Source organism: Sinocyclocheilus grahami, unplaced genomic scaffold (genome assembly GCF_001515645.1).
Source record: "Sinocyclocheilus grahami isolate Dianchi unplaced genomic scaffold, SAMN03320097.WGS_v1.1 scaffold169.1, whole genome shotgun sequence".
NCBI lineage: Eukaryota > Metazoa > Chordata > Actinopteri > Cypriniformes > Cyprinidae > Sinocyclocheilus > Sinocyclocheilus grahami.
The window spans coordinates 287,081-308,332 of NW_015505348.1; the positions used below are offsets into that span (position 1 = coordinate 287,081).

The 21,252-nt window shown below is 37.1% G+C and overlaps 2 protein-coding genes across 2 annotated transcripts; one reads left to right on the forward strand and one right to left on the reverse strand.

Annotated features, from left to right (window-relative positions):
* Nucleotides 1-1,348: 1,348 nt before the first annotated feature.
* Nucleotides 1,349-8,741, reverse strand: LOC107593345 (transmembrane protein 59-like). The gene is made up of 6 exons (XM_016283030.1): nt 8,664-8,741; nt 8,420-8,572; nt 3,477-3,585; nt 3,141-3,255; nt 1,868-1,985; nt 1,349-1,608 (listed from the first exon to the last, which is right to left on the reverse strand). Exons 1-6 carry the CDS (start codon nt 8,739-8,741, stop codon nt 1,450-1,452), a joined length of 732 nt encoding a protein of 243 aa, XP_016138516.1. The 3' UTR covers nt 1,349-1,449.
* A 3,593-nt stretch (nt 8,742-12,334) lies between these two features.
* crlf1b (cytokine receptor-like factor 1b) lies at nt 12,335-20,663 on the forward strand. Its single transcript, XM_071582402.1, is given in 9 exon segments — nt 12,335-12,461; nt 13,561-13,839; nt 13,932-14,061; nt 14,155-14,321; nt 15,029-15,186; nt 16,993-17,161; nt 17,597-17,599; nt 19,516-19,697; nt 20,281-20,663. Coding segments are annotated over 9 exon segments (1,239 nt in total). The 3' UTR covers nt 20,305-20,663.
* The last annotated feature ends 589 nt before the right edge of the window (nt 20,664-21,252 follow it).

A 21,252-nucleotide genomic window follows, 5' to 3' on the forward strand; every position in this document is an offset into this window, starting at 1 on the left:
GGGCTTAAATGGGGAAAAATAGCAGCACAAGACAAATAGTGCAAGGAAAGCCTGTCAATTCTACAGTCTAGTTACAAAAGATATTTGTCAAAGCTTGGTGCTAGGCATTCAAAACCCGCCCCAACTCCACCCCATCGCTTTTTCGGGCAGAGATGAAGAATATAAGGGGAAGGGCTTTGGAACAACAATTCACATTCGGTCTGAACAGCAAGCATTTTTCCTCTCTATAACGGTTTACGTTGGGAATAAATTTACAAGTACGCCTCTAAAGGATCTAAAGCAGGGTTCCTCAAATCTTGCCCGGGAGGGCCAATGCGCTGCAGAGTTTAGCTCCAACCCTACACAAACTCCCCTACCTGTGATTTTCTAATGATCCTGAAGACACTGATTAGCATGCTCAGGTGTGTTTGATTAGGGTTAGAGCTAAACTCTGCAGGAAAGTGGATCTCGTGGGCCAGATTTGAGGATCCCTTACCTAAAGGATCTCATAAAATCTAAAAGGAGCTAAATGAGAGATGAAAGACTACAGGCCTATGCTTTAAGCTTTGAATAAATACATAAATAAATACACATCATGCTTCCTTGACATGAATGTGAGTAGTTTAGTCAGGCTTATTATGGATGCATAATTATGCATATGAAAATCTCCCTCAATACCTACTTGCATACAAAACATCCGAAAGCCTATAAAGACTGTTTTTTAAATTGAACTATATCCTAAAAACCTAATTTAACTCTTCAAACTACAGCATTCACAATCTGTGAAGTAATTAAGAGTCCTTGTCAGTTTGATTACATATCAGTTCAATGGACGCATTCATGTTTTGTAAATGTTGTTACACTAATTGGCTGCGTTTGATTTTTCCGTTGCTCGTTTCACATCAAAGTGAGAATCTACAAGTGCGACTCTCTCTCTGACAGATTACCTTCAAAGCTTATCTTCCAGTTCAAATGTGATGCTAATTAATAACGGGGAGGGGCGCTTTGAAAGTATTCATAGTAAAACTAAACGTTCGCTGTAGTATCTAAACGCCAAAGCTTGACAAATAACCCTGCTCTTCTTTTGAGGTTGTGGTGCAATCTACCATCTGAGCCCCTGTGTTTATACAGTGCGTTTTTTTAGGAATTCGATAAGAACGTATCACAACAGCGATAAGAAACTTGTTGCGAAGTTCTTCATGAGCTCTAGTGTATGTATACATTATAGGCAAAAATGCGTTAGTACATTATGTGAACAAGCACCTATACTACAATTCCAAGAGGTTTTGTAAATTCAGTGAGGAGACTAGTATTCAGACAGGACGTACGTCGTAAACGATATAATAAATGTCATCATGCATGTTTTTTTTATATATAGAAAAACAATGTAACTTCCCCTTAAATTGCGAGAAATAGCTCTGGAGATGTGTTGAACCCTAGTCGTCAAAAGTATCGACCTCTTCAGTGCTTTTACAGAGATGTTTTGCTGAGGTCAACCTTGACCGGAAGCGGCCCCGCCTCCTTGCTCTCCTCCGATTGGGCGATTGTCATTGCGATCACTGGCATCAAGTGATAGGGGTTGACCTTCTGGGTGTCAACCATGAACTCTTTATCTCCGTTGATGCTAAGCTGTAGATACAACATTGATTATCAACATTTAACTTGCCAAATTATGTATTCAAAATAATAATAATAAATTGTATTTGTAATGCCTCAAAACTATATTAGAGCTTCTTTCAAGTAGCCACGTTTTTGAAGAAGTTCATATATATGCTGGATACTTGTTGGCTGCTTCTCCTCTGCTCCAATTCATCCATTTAAAGAAATAGTCTCTCCTTGTCTGGCTTGTATTTCTTTGGTAGTGTTTGTTTGATGAATGAACGGGTACCTGGGTCTTGACGTGCTGCTCGGGTGCCGTGACCAGACTGGCACAGCTCAGCCACAGCATCACCATGATAGACAGGAAGAGACAAGCTGCTAAAATCCAACGCGGCAGTCCTGAGCGCCTAGGGGAAATATACGTGGGAAGAAGTTACATATTGAAAGAATATTGTAGAAATTATGACACTTTAAAAAAAGTGTATATTAGTGTATATAGTTGCAGTTTATATATATATATATGTGTGTGTGTGTGTGCAAATATATAAATTATATACATTTAAAAATATTTAAATGTATTTATTTATATTTGTAACATGTATGTGTAAAATATTTAAACTGTAATATTTTACAGTTTAAATATAATATATACAAATTAATTTAAAAAATATTAAAATATATACATTATTTATAAAAATACATAAAACAAAATTACATGTATTAGAAAGTTATATATTTAAAAATGTATATATTTAAATATATTTACAAATAAATTATATGTATGTTAAATATGTAAATATTTTATTATATAAAATATATTAAAATATGGAAGTTAAATGTAAAAATTAAATCAATATATATATACACACACACACACACACACACAACAAAATCGTTATAAATTACTAATGTTATTGTTTATATACACAATTTAAGAAAACTATAAAATATTAACAAATTCCATGTGATATTTCAGTTTTTCTTTTTTAATAAATCTGCAAAAATGTCAACAATTCTGTGTTTTTCTGTCAATATGGGGTGCTGTGTGTACATTAATGAGGAAAAAAAATTAACTTAAATGATTTTAGCAAATGGCTGCAATATAACAAAGAGTGAAAAATTTAGAGGGGTCTGAATACTTTCCGTACCCACTGTATATGTAAATATAATTTCTACAAATTACAGAAAACTTTTTTTGAAAATAAGGCATTCAATAACTGACTAATAACTTTTTCATTGCCAGTGAAATTACTAAACCTAAACATTTCATTAAAAAAAAGCTTGTGACATTTTTGCATCTGAAGTCTTCGTATATATATATATATATATATATATATACTGTATATATGTATTATATATTTTATATATTACATTTTTTATTTAACCGTTATTTTACTAGGAAAAGAAGCACATGGGATTAAAAATCTCTCTTACAAGAGCGTCCTGCCAAGATTGACAGTAACACCGCTCACGTGGGTTTAACAGATAACATCCATACGTATGGATGTGGGGGATCCATACGAGGGTTAAACATGTCCTGACTGAAAAAAAGTCCCTTTCACCTTGACATGCAGCCCAGGAAGTCGTGCTCAGCAGCTGGGTCCTCGGCATGTTGGTTGACATGCTTTGCTTTCGCCCCAGGTTTTGCCGCATTCCTCTCCCCATGTGACCGCCCTCCTGGAAGGATGAAGAGGCAGCACTTTCAGCATGTGGACATTGATTTTATGACCCTCCAGCTTCGGACAAACTACAGCGGCGCGGCGCCGGATGTGTCGTAAATGAAAGTCAAAGCTCAAGCTCAAGCTCAAGCTCTGGTTCTTGGCTCCACTTAAATGAGCTTTCAGAGGAAAAAAAGAAAGCTGTCAGCAGCCATCTGGGGTGAAAGCGGTCACTCTTACCAGTATGTGGCCGCTGTGTGTGGGAGTTGACTTGGGGCCAAGGTTTGTCGACCACGTTGGAGCGTGGGGCTTGTAACTCAGGCAAGGAGTACTCAATCTCTGGCTGGCTCTGGGAGAATCAACAAACACAATGTCAAGGGCAGCAAACAGCATTATGGGATTTACTCAGCAGAAAGGCTTCTGAATGAAACGGTTGGGTATGTGACCGTTTTGTTGTGGTGAGGATTTCAACACAATCATGCACTGAGCGGCAAAGCAGAAATACAATTTACAAACATACAGATGATGAATAGCACAGTTAATTATAATAACGTCGAGGGCACATTTAAAAAATATGAGCAAAAACTAGCTGCTAATGCAGCTCCTGCTTGCGCCTGCATCACAGCTAGAATGAGCTGAAATTTGATGTCATTTGCAATCTTTTATGAAACTGGGTCATTACTGCCTATATGTTTGCATGGTAAGAGTGATGTTGTTTAGTCGATCTGAAATCATGAAAAAGTTTAACAAAACTTAATTTATGTTCAAATAAAATCTGAGGTATATACACTGCTGTTTCTTTTTTCCTAAAGAAATTAGAATGGTATTAGATATTAGAATGATTTCTGAAGGATCATGTGCAAGTCTTTTATTTATTTTTACATTTTATATTATAAAAGTATTTCTTAGATTTTTAACTAATTTTATAACCTACAACTGTGTTCTCAACAACCTTGGCAAGCAGCATACAGGAATATATATATTTGTTTACTTTTTTGTTTGTGTTGCACTTGGTAGCCACACCCACAGTGGAATCTCATTGGTCCAATCTGCCTGTTTAATAAACACCAAATATTGTCTAATTGGCTGTGATGTTGCCACTTCGCACAGCATTAGTGCTCTAACAGACTTACTACTACCCACTCAATTGTTGTCAAGCTGCACCCAGTAAGGACATGGCATAAGACGGATAAGTCAACATTTTGGTTTTACCCCTTCAAGAATCCTTAAAAGCTAGTCAGCTGCTTCCAGCTTGAGAAACCATGCAGGAACATCGTGTTAACAGAGTCCCTCTTTCCACTCCCAATTACATGGCTGCCTGGCGGCGCTAAGCCATGCTGGTCAAATCGAGTGCTAGACGCCAACTCTGACAAGAGCGAGGGGACTACTTGACTTGAATAAGAGCTTTTAAGCGGCCACTTTCAAGCAGGATCCAAAGGATGTGATTTGAAATCTGCCTTATTAGTCTACGACTAGATGTGTCCCATTCTGCCCCTCCATCTCGCCCTGTATGTGTAAATTAGTACATGTTTTTTCAGACTTTGTTTCTTTAGTTCCCCCTTGAGATCTTATTAAAGAGAGATTTTTGCTCTCTTCCACTGAGTTCTTCTAAATCGGGCTCAGCAGAGCGGACCTCTGAGATAACCTCTCTAGGGAGGCTCATATGAACCTTCGAAATGACCACAGAGAGGCAAACACACATGGTTTTTCATGTCAAGCCGTGGTAGACAAGAACGCAAGGAACTGTTTGGAGTGTCATGTTATTCCTACAGTCTAATAGTCTGTAACTGGACGCATACGGAGTACATTGGGATTGTACTTTTTACAGATGTATAACTGACTGGTGTGTCCAATCTTAATTTCTAAAGATTAAAGGAATAGTTCAGACAAAATGAAAATCCTGTCATCATTTACTCACCCTCGTCATGTTCTAAACCCATATGACTTTTTTCTGCGGGGAGAAAATCTGAAGTCTGTTTTCTGTGTGCTTTTTTATGCAATTACAGTTAATTACAGCAATTACAGGGAGTGAAGCTTTCAAGCATCAAAAAGGGTAAAAGTATCAAAAGTCTTTCGTAAGACGTGCACTATATTGATCTTGAGAACTAAATAAGTTGGATTAATGAACAAATCATTCAAGGTTGTGTTTCATGTACAACAGCGTAACTCGCTGCTTAAAGGGGTAGTTAACCCCAAAATGAAAATTACCCCATGATTTACTCACCCTCAAACCATCCTTGGTGTATAAGACTTTATTCTTTCAGACAAATACAATCGGAGTTATATTAAAAAATGTCCTGGCTCTTTCAAGATTTATAATGGCAGTGAATGGCGGTCAAGATTTTGAAGCCTAAAAAAGTGCATCCATCCATCCTAAAGTATACTCCATATGGCTCCAGGGGTTAATAAAGGCCTTCTGAAGTGAAGCGATGAGTTTGTGTAAGAAAAATATGCATATTTAAAACTTTATAAACCGTAATCTCTTAGCTTCCGCTAACTGTCATACCCACGTTCATGAGAGTGGTGTTCCAGTGGATGACGTAGGATGACATAGGATTTAAGTGTAGTGTAAATTCTGGTGAGAATATGCTAGTCTCGCGAAAACCAAGTTTTGTTAACAGCAAAGGAAACCCAGTCTCCTCTTTTTCTTAACAAATCCTCATTTTGTACTTCTAATTTGTGACCAGTGTTTTCTTTTGCTCTCTCCTCTGCGCTTACGCGTTCATCACTTCTCACCGGAGATTAACTTCTGGTTTGAGATCAAATTCTTGTCAGATTATTGCTGTAAATAACGAACATGGCATCTGAGGTCTAATTCACTCATTATTTCACTAATTCGCTATGTTTTGCTTTATTTCAGATGTTTGATTCAATCGTGGTGCTAGAGCACATTCGCACATGCTCACTCTTCAAAAACTAAAAAAACATTTAATTAAATTAGTATACAGTATGTATGAAATGAAAGAAATTAACTATATTACTGCATAGATTGCACTACATGTTAGCTTACGTATTTTGCTCAAGAGTGTTGTCATGTTGTACTAACAAAAAACTACATTTCAAACCACAGGCCGAGAGCTGTAGCACAGTTATACATTCTGAGTACAGAATTCAAATTCTTTACATAAACAAACATGGGAAAACATGAAGTCATGAAATGCCACATAGTATGGGCAATTTAGCTCTGCGAAAAGCTCGAATCTCGCAGTTGCGTTAATTGAAAGGGATGCTGTCAAAAATATTGAATCCAGATGTCCGCAAGGGATGAGAATCAAAGGGGGAAAAATGAACATCTGAGGAAGTTAATGTTGACTGGCCACAGACCAATGGAATCTTGCCATTAGTGAAAGCGGTCTGATGTGCATCTGTCACGCATTACTGCAGAACTCGCCAAAGGTGATCAATGCAGCTTACGAGACTGCCAAGAAGACGAGGCCGAGATTGTTGACTTCATAGTAAACAATCCCATTTCCCTTATTAGGTATTTGCTTGCTTTCTCCAAACTCATCTTTTCGCATGTAGCAGCCATCCACATTGAACTAGTCCAGAATTTAAACAAGATGGCCGACCTCCTTCCAAACAAAAATCCATCGCACCAATCAGTGGCTATTCAGCAACCGAGTCGTGTTTACCCTTCAGCTCAGAGGAAATAGTCTGATTCCTGTTGATTACCTCTGAGGGACTCATCAAAACCCTGGACAGAACAGACAAACAAGCTCAGACTGCAGCGTAACCAATGTCAAATGTCCACCTGGTACTGATGTGAAACTAGGCTGCAGCTCATAGCATATATCTGGGGGATTTTTGTGTGTCTTTTTTATTTGAATAAAAAAAACAAATATCTGGGTTACAGAGGTACTTATGGAAGTGAATGGGGCCAATCTGTAAATGTTAAAACACTGTTTCACTAGTACAACCACAAGACGTAAACAATATGCCAGTTAACATGATTTTAGTGTTGAAAAACGCTTACTAACCTTTTGTGTAAAGTTATATCCAATTTTACAACAAACCTAAACTACTGTAAAAATTATTTAAACAGCAGCTCAAATAATACACAGAAAAATTACTTTGTTTGGTCATCCAAAAGAGGACACGACTAGAAATCAGTGGTTAAGTTGTATTTACAACACTGTTCCAGAACACTTCAACCCAAATATTCAGATGTGTGCAGCACATTTTATGGAGGACTGTTTCCTGATCCTGGTAGAGTAGACTACAATGCCGGCTGTTCTGACTCACAGCTGGTAAGTACGTTTTTCATATTTAAAGAATTTGCCACTGATGATTCAAACGTGAGTTTTGAGCAGTGTAGAGTAGCGCTTGTTGTTTGTCATTTCTCCGATCACAAATGCAGACATGGTTTTATGTTTACGCGGCGCGATGCAACGCAACGGGTAAAAAGACAGTATAAATCATTATAATCCGTAATTATGTCCCCACTGGATGCAACGAATGCCTCGTTTATAATGGGATTTAATGTTTTTGTCTCGTCGCGCCGGGACACGGCATCACAGTATGGTAAGGGCGTAACATTTCCGTCACACGCTTGAAGTATTCGGCCAATCACAACGCACTGGATAGCTGGCCAATCAGAGCACACCTCGCTTTTCAGACCGATGAGCTTTGTAAAAATCGACGCTTTTCAGAAAGGCGGGGCATAGAGGAGAACCAATAATGTACAGTATGTGGAAAATAATGTGTTTTTTTAACCTTAAACCGCATAAACACATTTTACTACACCAAATACACAAAATAATGTTCTTTTTAGCAGCATCATATGACCCCTTTAATGAAAATTAGAAATGTTGCCTTGGTGAATAACTGACAAAATAATTTGAAGTACCAAAACAAAAACTGAAATAAAAAAGCTAAATTAAAAACAAAACTGAAACCGATTACATAAAATTACTAATTCAATTACTAAAACTAATTCAAATGAAAACTGAAAAAAAAGCTAATTCTAAATATTAATAAATACTGTAGTATATAAATAATACTAAAATAACACAGGGGGACATTTTGTGCAGTTCATGGTAGAACTATAAATGTTTTCAGGATATTAGGTAACAAAATTGTTTATTTAACAAAACTGAACAAAAGTTTTGTCACTGTTTAAAGCAAAATTAGTTGAGAACCACAGTTGCGGTTTACTCAGAACGCAGAGACGCCGATGGACAAACCTGAAACACAACAACCTTCCCATCATCAGCCTGCAGGTAGAAAGTCCAGGTGGAAGAAATGAAGCTCTGGGCGGAACTGACGATGTCATTGCACCAGCTAGACACGGCATCCATAACGGAGATGGGCTTGGGCCGGTTGGTCAGGGCCTTGAGCTGCAGATCAAGCCAAGAGCAATTTAATGGAGTTTGATAGAGATGTCAAAACATCACTGCAACCCCAAAAGGAAACAACAGAGAGTCGTACCTTCCTCCGTTTGATCTCCGGCTCAGCGGGTTGGCTGGCACACCCCGTGCTGCACGCCTCCTGCTCCAGCAAACACATCAATTCGCTTCAGAAGACCTTTATTAACTCCCCGGAGCCACGTGGAGCACTTTTTATGATGGATGGATGCACTTTATTAGACTTTAAATTCTCAACAGCCATTCACTGCCATTATAAAGCTTGGAAAAGTCAGGACATTTTTAATATAACTCCGATTGTATTCATCTGAAAGAAGAAAGATATATACTCCTAGGATGGCTTGAGGAGGAGTAAATCATGGAGTAATTTTCATTTTTGGGTGAACTATCCCTTCAAGATGCGGTCACGTTTACTGTTACTGTAACAGTAACAGTACAGTACCATCAAATTTCTGTGCTTGAAATGCAGTGAAATATGGGACATTTTAATTTGAAGGTGAAAGAAACTGAAACTGTAGCTTAGCGAGCTACACGCTAATCATAATTTGAGGTAGTTAGCCATAAGCTGCTAACGAAACCTAAATAAATTACGATTCGTTTCATTATGAGCTTTGGTAGTATTCTATAAAAATGAATGAATGAAAGTGGCATTTTAAAGTCTCTATAAAGTATGTGAGAAGTCATTTAAACACACCTTCTGCAATAATTAAATTGAAACATATCGTAATTGTTATATCTGTTCTGTTGATATCAAATTAACTCATTGTTTTTAAGGGCATTTAAGAATCGTTCAAATCAGTTCTCGTCCCAAAAGATGAACCACCTCTAGTGCGAAGTGATGCAGGCTGCAAGGAAAAGAAGGATCTCAGTTTCTAACTATATTTTTAAAGAACAATTCCTTCACATGATTATATACAAGCTAAACGAACGTAATTGAAAGAAGATCAGGCACTTTCTTTCGGAACATGCTTCACAACTCCTTGTTCAAGCTCTTGTTCTGTCCAGGCTGGACTATTCCAATGCTCTCTCGGCTGGTCTTCCAGCCATTTCTATCAAACCTTTACCATTAACAAGCAAGATTAATTTTTAATGAGCCAAAAAGAATGCACTTCACACCTCTGTTTATCAATTTGCACCGCCCCTTTACCTAAATTCATTACTTCAGAGTTATGTGCCCTCTAGAAGCTTGCGTTCTGCAAGTGAACGACACTGTATTGTGCCATCTCAAAGAGGCACAAACTCACTTTCACGGACTTTTAAATGAACTGTTCCCTCCTGGTGGAACAACCTGCCCAACTCAATCCCAGCAGCTGAGTCCTTAACCATCTTCAAGAATCGGCTAAAAACACATATCTTCCATCTTCATTTGACCCTCTAACTCTGGCACTCTCTATTCTAAATCTTTTTTTTTCTTCTTACTTTTCCCTTTTAGACTTGCACTCTATTCATTTACTGCTTGTTTTCTTAAAAAATCTACTAACACTAGCTTTTCTAATCTTTTTGTATTCTATCTGTTTTCTTTTCATTTACTCTACAATTAACAAAAGCTAAAAAGGCCTCTAACACTAGCTTGCTCTATTCTTTTTCTATTCTGTCTGTTTTCTTTTTATTTATTATATTATTTAAAAAAAACTTGCTACGTGTACTGCGTTAAGCTAACTGAGACTTGTATTAACACTTGCGTTTCATTGCTCTTTTGCTGATTTTGATTGCTTCTATTGTCCTCATTTGTAAGTCGCTTTGGATAAAAGCATCTGCTAAATGACTAAATGTATATATATATATATGTGTGTGTGTGTGTGTGTGTTTATGTGTGCTTTAATGTTTGAAACTGAATAATACAACTGTGACCAGGAATAAAACACATACCCTAACTTTTATAGAAAAAAAAGAAAGTAAAAATGTATTTATGGTTATGAGAAATGAATGAAATAATCTCTAAATTATAGTGTGTCCAAACTATTCAGGCATTACACAATTCGTTGTAAAGTAGCACTGGGTGTGGAGCTGCATTACACAAAACAGACCATTATAAACTATGCGATGTAGACAAAAATTAATCGTGTGTATTGGCTGTAGAACAAACTTTAGATGTAGCCTACATCTGTTCCTACGTGAGGAACAGCAGACAAATACAAAAAGGAAGGATTTGGGGAAGGATTTGTTTCATTATTTTCTGTTGTGGCAAGCTTAGTATACAAAAAAAGAAAAGAAAACACTGGCTGCAGATGCGCTACTAATAATGACTTGTGGCTGTGTGGTAAGACATGGGAGGAGCTTCAGAAGAATCAACTTTTTCAGCTTTTGAGGCGTGCGCTATATTGATTCTTCTCCAATTTTGAGAGTGAAGGTAAATCTGAGCGTCCTCTCCGCATAATGGTGCTTTCCAGAACCAGCAATGATTTTACTGGTGATTAAGGCTTTTCATTTTCAGCAATTTATGTGAAGGAGAATGGATTCTCATCAGCATGATAAGAATCGAGTTGAGAGGGCGCGCGGCAGACAAATGGCAATTTTAGTCATTAAGTTGTTTTTTGTTGCGCTTCTTCCATATGCGCTCACAGCACGTAAGTACAATTTCAAGTGTATTTGAAGTTTACTTCGAAGTAAAGTTATTTGAGAATATGTCTACAAACTTCTCATCTTCATTTAAAGGTCTTGTTGGAGGTGTTTATGTTTTCATTTTCATCTCTACTCACGTTTGTGTCAATTTTGAGGTCATATTCGTCTTAGTTTACGGTAAAATGCAATAGTTAAGAAAGATTTATTCATTTGAACTGTAAAAAAAAAACTAACACTTGTTTTCTAATCTTTTTGTATTCTATCTGTTTTCTTTTCATTTACTCTACAATTAACAAAAGCTAAAAAGGCCTCTAACACTAGCTTGCTCTATTCTTTTTCTATTCTGTCTGTTTTCTTTTTATTTATTATATTATTTAAAAAAAACTTGCTACGTGTACTGCGTTAAGCTAACTGAGACTTGTATTAACACTTGCGTTTCATTGCTCTTTTGCTGATTTTGATTGCTTCTATTGTCCTCATTTGTAAGTCGCTTTGGATAAAAGCATCTGCTAAATGACTAAATGTATATATATATGTGTGTGTGTGTGTGTGTTTATGTGTGCTTTAATGTTTGAAACTGAATAATACAACTGTGACCAGGAATAAAACACATACCCTAACTTTTATAGAAAAAAAAGAAAGTAAAAATGTATTTATGGTTATGAGAAATGAATGAAATAATCTCTAAATTATAGTGTGTCCAAACTATTCAGGCATTACACAATTCGTTGTAAAGTAGCACTGGGTGTGGAGCTGCATTACACAAAACAGACCATTATAAACTATGCGATGTAGACAAAAATTAATCGTGTGTATTGGCTACAGAACCAATTTTAGATTAAAAACACTATTTGAGGAACGGCCGACCAGTACAAAAAGGTTTTTGGAAAGGGTTTATTCCATTATTTTCTGTTGTGGCCAACTTAGTATACAAAAAAAGAAAAGAAAACACTGGCTGCAGATGCGCTACTAATAATGACTTGTGGCTGTGTGGTAAGACATGGGAGGAGCTTCAGAAGAATCAACTTTTTCAGCTTTTGAGGCGTGCGCTATATTGATTCTTCTCCAATTTTGAGAGTGAAGGTAAATCTGAGCGTCCTCTCCGCATAATGGTGCTTTCCAGAACCAGCAATGATTTTACTGGTGATTAAGGCTTTTCATTTTCAGCAATTTATGTGAAGGAGAATGGATTCTCATCAGCATGATAAGAATCGAGTTGAGAGGGCGCGCGGCAGACAAATGGCAATTTTAGTCATTAAGTTGTTTTTTGTTGCGCTTCTTCCATATGCGCTCACAGCACGTAAGTACAATTTCAAGTGTATTTGAAGTTTACTTCGAAGTAAAGTTATTTGAGAATATGTCTACAAACTTCTCATCTTCATTTAAAGGTCTTGTTGGAGGTGTTTATGTTTTCATTTTCATCTCTACTCACGTTTGTGTCAATTTTGAGGTCATATTCGTCTTAGTTTACGGTAAAATGCAATAGTTAAGAAAGATTTATTCATTTGAACTGTGGTAACTTGTCATTAGCCATGACTTTCTTCAAAAGAAAAAAAAAAACAATGACAGAAATGTTCTGAAAGCTTCTCATACTGTTTAAAGGCGACCTTATAATAGTTTACAGCACTAATAATAACTTACATATGGAAGAAACTAATGGAAATTAATGCAAAAGTGTGTAAAGACATGCTATATTAAGATGTAAATAGATCTACAATATGATAATAACTGTGTATTAATAAACAGAAAAACCTAAAGTAAAAGAAGTTGTGTTACTGACAAATAGTTCGTCTTGGAGTGCACTATTGCTTTTATGAAACAGTCACTACATGACTGACAAGATTATCAAGGATACAAATTAATTTATTTAAAAAGCAAATTCATTAAGTTACGCATCCTTCCGCTAGAAGAGATGAAAACTGAGTACATAATTGAAAATTATTGTGAATAGAATTGTTCATTCATTAGTCAGTTTTTCCAAACAATGCTAAAGGAGTAAAAGCTTCCAATAAGGTAAGCCTTTCCTAACAAGTACAGTACCATAGTTTATAGATTAATTATTCAGTCTTGTTTCCCAACACTTCAGTGTTTCTTAGTGTCCAATGGCACATGTTAAAGAGTTTGTCTGCCTCCCACCAGGAGCAGAAATGATCTGCATCAACACTCGGTTTCCCCGAAGGCCAGTAGTAGCTCTTTCAATCCAGCCATCGTTCCCTCTGAACATTTGTCTTAAACATGAATAAATATGAGCTCTGCGGACACACAAGACGAATATTTACAAGATGGAAAACCACTTAAGTTGCTGAAAAATGACCTTGTGCGCCCTTTCCAACTGCGGTCATAAATCCAGTTGTAAAAATTGCTGGAATCATGAAGTCTCCTCTTCTTCTGACCCCCAGACTTGGCTGTCATATCCCCCCAGGATCCAGTGCTTCATATCGGCTCGAGTTTGACTGCGGTGTGCACCATTAGCACCGAGCTGGAAATAACAGCTAGATCCTTGTACTGGACGCTGAATGGAAAACGCTTGGCTAGAAACACTTATAAGGTCCTTAGCCCGACCGAATCCAGCGTCACACTCCATCAACTCAATGGCTCCTTGCAGCGGTCAGGAGACAACCTGGTTTGCCACCGAAGCAATGGAGAAGTGTTGGCTGGATCATGTCTTTATGTTGGCTGTGAGTTTGTGAACACTTCCAGCTTGTTTTTTTGCCATGTGTTTTTGAATATTCATGCTGTCCTCTTCTTTTTATTTGAATTTGACATATAGCGCCCCCTGAGAAACCTATCAACCTGACATGTTGGTCACGAAACACCAAGGATCTCAGCTGCAGATGGAGTCCGGGAAGTCAAGGAGAGACATTCATCAACACCAAATACATCCTCAAGTACAAACTAAAGTGAGATTTTGACACCAAAAAAACTTTATACCGACAACTGTTTTGCAAGAATCCCTTTTAGTATGCAACTCTTCCATTTTAATAACCATCTAGATGGTACGGTAAAGAGAAAGACTGTGAGGACTACACAGGACAGATGTATACATGCTACGTTCCTCGCGACCTTGCCATTTTTACACCATATGAAGTTTGGGTGGAGGCATCCAATCAGCTCGGCTCTGCCGCTTCTGATGTCATCACCTTAGACATTTTAGATGTAGGTAAGTAAGTCTAAATTATGCTAGTTTGGTGGAAAAATTGAGGTTGAGATCAAGGTGACTTGGGATAACTTCATACTAACTTGCACATAAATGCACAAAACCATCTGAACGTCTCGCATATGGTGCGCACACACTCGTCTGCGAGAAAAGATTTTTACAGACTGTAAAAACACTTTCCAACAGCTGAAATGTTTCCAAAAGGCAACTCGTGAAAATAGTACTTTAAAGGTCAATGGGCAGCTGAAAGTCTGTTGGCAATTGGTTAAAATTTTAAATCAAATAACTTACTTGACATACCAATGCATTAAATGAATTAATCACAATTAAACTACATCCATCAATCAGCATTTTTTTTGCTGAGAAAAGCGAAGATATTACATTACTACATCTTTAAGGCCTCATTTCCTCATCTTCTGAAACAATAAGCTCTGGAATTCTCCATGATTGGCTTTGCCCTAAAGGCAAGCTTGATTAAAAAACGTAGCAGTGGAGCACATCCATTTCAAACAACAATGGAAATGGGAGATTGCCGTAGTTACGACAAAATATCATCTAGCTAATGAGTGTCGATGAAGGTTTGTTGGGTGATTCAATTACAAGCAGGAAGGAAAGGATAGTTTAACAGTTACCAACTTTTATTGGGTTTAATCAACAGCTCTGAAAATGCCTTTCATACAGTGTTAGTTAATGTGAAATATTACGTTCAGTGACTACAGATCCGCCTCCTGATGTCCTTGTGAGCCGTGTTGGAGATCTGGAAGATCAGTTAAGTGTGCGTTGGGGCAGTCCTCCTGCCCTGAAAGACTACCTGTTTCAGGCCAAGTATCAGATACGATACCGTGTGGAGGAGAGCGACGAATGGAAGGTATGGCTGAAATGATTTAGTCCAGGCGAGTGCAAATCCTGCTCCTTGAGGGCCAATGTCCTGTAGAGTTTGGCTCCAATCTGCCCCAACACACCTGTCTGGAAATCTTGAAAACCTTGATTAGCTGGTTCAGGTGTTTAATTGGTTTTGGAGCTAAACACTCTTAAAAATAAAGGCTGCATCCGAAAACTTAGGCAGCGGACTTGCTGCCTCGCTGCCGTATGAGGCAATGGCTTTGCAGGCAGCGTTTTTGCACGAAGGCACCTCATGAAACTGATTTCGGACAGGCTTCTGAGGCAGCGTAACGGTTTAATGATCTACAACAAAATAGAACGAGTTTTTGTGATAACTAAACGGATATTTAATTACTATAATACTGATTTCTCGCTAGAAATAACATAAAAAGTCCAAAATGTTAGTCAGAAATATACATTTACACATAAGCTGACCACCAAATGCAACTTTCAGACGTCATCTTTATTTTTTAGCTTAACCGTCACGGAATGGAACGCACAGGATTGTTGGATATCAAAGGCAGCGAAGGATACATCTATATATAAATTATAGATGACAGGAAGTGAAGCAGAATTTGGATTCAGATGTGCCTTGATGCCTTCCTGCCTTGGAATGCTGCCTCCGAAGGCAGCATTTTAGAGTTTTCGGATGCAGCCAACGGTCCCAAAAAAAGGTCTTCACAGCAATGACAGAAGAACCATTTTGGGTTTCCAAAGAACCTTTCAGTGAACAGTTCTTAAAAGAACCATTTTTAGTTCACTCTTAAAAAGAATGGTTCTTTATTAGCATCGATATTTCCATGAAGAACCTTTAACGTCCATGGAATCTTTACAATCCACAAACGGTTTTTTTTTTTTTTTATGTAAAAAGGTTTGTTAGATTTTTAAAATGTTCTTCACACTAAGACAAAAAATCACTGTTCACTGAAAGGTTCTTTGGGAAACCAAAAACGGTTCTTCAATGGCTTCAATGTGAACATCACTAGATGTTAAAGGTTCTTCATGGAACCATAGATACCAATAAAGAACCTTTATTTTCAAGAGTACAGAGCAGGATTTGCCACCCCTGGTTTAGTCCAAAAGAGCAGGGGTGTCCAATCCTGATCCTGGAGGGCCACCATCTAGCAGTTTAGCTCTAGTCCTAATTAAACACAACTGAACCAGCTAATAAAGGTCTTCAAGATCACTAGAAACTTACAAGCAGGTATATTGGAGCTAAATTCTAAGATGATGCAGGAAAGTGGCCCTCCAGGAGCAAAATTTAAAGGAACAGTTCACCCCAAAATGAACATTCTGTTAATGTTTATTCAGCCTCATGTGATTCTACGTAAGTTTCTTTGTTCTGTGGAACATCTCCTGGCCACTCCTTTCTTAACCTCAAAAAAGGTAGTCCATACGACTTGTGTGCTATATATATTCTAAGTCTTTTGAACTCATTTGATAGCTTTTTTGATTGAATGATTCATTTATTAACTGACTAATCCAGTTCTCACATTCAACTTACTGACGCAAGGATCCAGCAGTTAACATCTCACTGGAGGGGAAGATTATCAGCTATAATTTCACTCTTTCTTTACCTGTGGTATGGTTTCAGAACGGTTGGAATATAGTGCACTAGTCCTATGGACCACTATTACGATGTTCTTCCAAACCTGCATAACTTTTACAGGTTTGAAATGACATGAAGGTAGAAAAAGACAGTTTACATTTTTGGGTGAACAGCTTTCCCCAATATAATATCTGGTGCACATACTTAGATTAGTCTTAGTTTTTATTTTCTATTTCTCATGAGGTCATAGATGATGCTGGGAACCAGACGTCTTGTCGGTTAGCGAGTCTCAGGGCCGGTACAGTGTATTTCGTCCAGGTACGCTGCAACCCGATAGGCATCTACGGCTCGAAGAAAGCAGGTATTTGGAGCGACTGGAGCCACTCGACCGCCGCGTCGACACCTGGCATTGGTAAGTTTCATCAAAACGTAATAATGCAGTGTCCCTTTACTTCACATTAGGCTTCTGCATCACAAGCTAATTAGATTCAAACCATATGTAAACACTGAAAAAACATCAAGCTACTTGATAGAGATCTCTCACAAGTAGATTCAAAAGACTTCAGCAAAATGTCAGAGCGCTTTAGGGGACAATTGATGAATTCTTTGGGCTTTTTTTAGATTAATAAATTTAAAAAAGTCTTTAGAGCATGTTCAGATTAAAGGGGCGGTCGACCTGAAACTTAGAGGAAACAGATTCGGTTCGTAGGAAATTATGTTACATGTCTTGCATTAAAGAGAGGATGTTATTAAGCTCTGTTTTATGCCAAGCAATATGAGTTATGGCAAGTCTGAGCTCTGCCTCCTGCATTCTGTGTTTAATGCTTTGGAGCTCATTAGCAGAGAGCTGGTAAATAGCCTATTATTCATGGGTATGTGCACATCGCTCAGGGCAACACTGTACAATCAGCAGCATTTAAGCAACTGTTGTCAACTGGGGTTGAATTTAACAAATGTCTTACAAATGCATTTATCTGATAATTCACATTCAAAATACGTAGACACTAATTTAATAAAATCAAATAATGGGTACTGCATAGAGCTGGGTGATAGACTCAAAATGGAAGAATACAAATGTACTTACACATTATACACAATATTGCTAGTGACTTCAGCAATGTTGTGGATATCGCCTTTAAGTTACCTATAAACAGTGTGTCATTAGACTAGTTTGACAATCCTTGTCTCACCATTATGAAAGCGTTAGAATAGTTATTTTTTGTTGGTAATTTCAATTTATTTTCGTGAATCAGTTCAAATGGTTCGATTCATGAAATAAATCAATTCCAAACTATAGTGTTGTTATTGCTAACTAAAACTAAAGCAATTAAATATCATTTTCTTTAATTGAAGTACAGCTGAAGTAAAATAAAATGTAAATATTAGTCAAAAAACAAAAAAAGAGAAATGTAGTTTTGGCAATAAACTTAAGTAAATTAAGTTTAAGTACTAAAATGACTAAAACTAATGCTAAATAGAAATATTAAAAACAAAAATTAATAAAATGACAGCACATAACCAAATTTTCTCAAAAGTAAAAAGAAAACAATAAAAAATGTAATTATTAAAATGTTATTAAAAACTATAATAATATAATTAATATTAAAAAACTCTTCCAAACTTAACAATTCATCTCACATCAGTAAAACAATTGTTACTTTTCATATATTACATTATGTTAAAATAAAAAAATGTATGTAGGTAAACATATATATAAAATTAGAGATTCGCCAATATAAAAATTCTGACTGTTATCGATAGGATGATGGTTATTTTCTTTTTTTGGCTGATAAATGACCAATATTAACATTATGTAGTCTTTTCTAATTAAAATCCCAAAAAATTTAAGTGAATTCATACATATTATATTATATATAGTGAATTATATATATTCATTTTGATAACAGATATGTTCCTGGTATATCATGCATCCCATACTGAATACTGTCAAAAGGCTATAAATAAATACATTTGTATAATTGCCCAGTTCTAGTATATATATATATATAGCAGCCTTAAAGGGTTAGTTTACCCAAAAATTTAAATTAGGCTGAGTTTTACTCACCCCAGGGGCATCCTAGGTGAATGTGACTTTCTTCTTTCAGACGAATCCAGTCGGAGTTATATTAAAAATTGTCTTTGATCTTTCAAGCTGTTTAATGCCACTCAGTGGGTGTTGCATTGCTTCAGTCCAAAAGAACTTGAATAAAAATGCGCCCATCCATAAAAAAAAACAAAGGCCTCCTGTAGAGAATCGATACGTTTTTGTAAGAAAAATATCCATATTCAAAACATAATAATCACTTGAATCTAGCTTGCGCTCACTGTTGTAAAGGGAAGCAGTTCCGGGGGAATGACGTATGAGGTCGGCTTTGTATCAAATATATCAAAACTTAATTTTTGATTAGTAATATGCATTGCTAAGGACTTCATTTGGACAAATTTAAAGGCTATTTTGTCAGTATTTAGATTTTTTTTTTGCACCCTCAGATTCCAGATTTTGAAATAGTTGTATCTCAGCCAAATATTGTCCTATCCTAACAAACCATACATCAATGAAAACCTTATGTATTCTTTCAGATGTCGTATAAATCTCAATTTCAAGAAATTGACCCTTATGACTGGTTTTGTGGTGCATGGTCACATTTATACACTGAGTATTTTAAGTTTGAATTTGCCACCAATATTTACAGTTACGATTTGTATAATTTCTCACCAAAAACTCGAATTTAATATCACATTAATGCATTGTCATTTCCCAAACAGACAGGTCACATATTGGCTCGTGCGATTCAAAGCCCACCGAGCACAACTCAACGCTACGAAAGGAGCTTAAGCAGTTTTTCGGCTGGATGCGCAAACACTCTTACGGCTGTACCGACGTCAGCATCAAACTCTACGACCAATGGCGCGTCTGGCTGCAGAAAGCCCAGAAAACGCACGACCAGGTCAGTAAGGACAAAACGCACCTTCTTATACGACACATATCAAGACAACAAATCATTACTGTTGGCACACATGATATAGGGCCTGTAAAAAGAAGAAAGAAGCAGCATTTTGCGGTTTTATGTGACCCACAAAAAAGAGAACCAAAAGATCTGTTTATTCTTTTGATCAATAGGCTCACATTTGATTGCGTTTACTAATAGTGAAGCATCATATAATCTTCAGACGTTACCACAACAGAGAGGAAACAGCCACTCAAAGTAATCAGCCGGAATGCTAATAAATTCCTTTTAGGTTAGACTGCACGGCAAAGCTTCAGCTGCGAACCAACCGAGCCCAAGAAGTCTTGTGTGGCGTTCTCGAACGCTAACCGACATCCGCTGCACGCTCTCTGAACCGATTCAGTGGTTACTGTTGCTTTGGCACTGACGACTGTTGGGAAACTTAGGTCGCTTCATTAGTCACACTGTCCTTTGAAGAACACGATGTAACTGCCACAAGAATGGCTGGTACCAATTACACTTCTCTGTCCCCATATATCAACTCATCACATTCACTTGTAAATGCCATTGTCTTGCCTTTCAGGTACTACAAAGCGGTAAATCATAGTGAAACTCTAAAGAAGGCTTGGGAGAGTTTGCGGGGGCCTGCGACGACAAGGTTTTTATCACTCTCCAGTGCTTGGGACTTTCATTTGGATGAGCCAAGACTCTCCGAAGGGATCTGCAAGGAGCCTGTCGTTTGGCGACATGATCTACTGTTTGCCTCCTGCTGTAGTCCCCATCAAATACGTCAAAGGAAGCGCTTTTGTCTCAGACATGTTATTTATAAGGGCATTAAAACAAAGAGAGAATATAAAATGTTTTTAAAAAGGAGATAATGGGGGATTCTCTCATTCTTATTGACCTTTCATCCAAAAAAAGGACCTTTGCAACTCAACAAGTGGATCGAAAAATGACAAAAACTGACAGATTTTACAAACTAAATTTAATTTGCAAAGAGTGAGAATCCGTAAGCAACAACAAAAAACGAGCATTTAAATATTAATCTCTTAAAGGGATAGTTACTAAAAAAGTAAACGAGGACTGATGTTGCCAAGCTTCAGAATGAACAAAAGTACTGTAAAGGTATCATAAAACTGTCCATTTGACACTATATTCCAAATCTTCTGAAGTCATATTATTTTTTTGCAGGACAAACAGATTGAAATTTAAAGGGTTAGTTCACCCCAAAATGGAAGTTCTGTCATTAATTACTCACCCTCATGTCGTTCCAAACCCGAAAGACCTTTGTTCATCTTCAGAAAACTAATGAAGATATTTTTGATTAAATCCGAGAGCTCTCTGACCCTCCCATAGACAACAACGATCCTAACACGATCAAGGCTCAGAAACGTAGCAAGGAGATCATTAAAATAGTCCATGTGACATCAGTGGTTCAACCATAATTTTACGAAGCTACGAGAATACTCTTTGTGCGCAAAGAAAACAAAAATAACAACTTTATTCAACAATTCGTCTCCTCCGCGTCACCCTATAGCGCCATTTTAGAGAGTAT

Bases quoted from the DNA above. Each gene is read 5' to 3' on its own strand.
- LOC107593345 (XM_016283030.1), bottom strand. From the start codon at position 8,741: ATGTGTTTGCTGGAGCAGGAGGCGTGCAGCACGGGGTGTGCCAGCCAA. The intron at 3,256-3,476 runs GTAAGAGTGACC...TCATCCTTCCAG, and splicing joins CACACAGCGGCCACATACTG to GAGGGCGGTCACATGGGGAG. The intron at 1,986-3,140 runs GTGAAAGGGACT...TATTTCCCCTAG, and splicing joins TTCCTGGGCTGCATGTCAAG to GCGCTCAGGACTGCCGCGTT.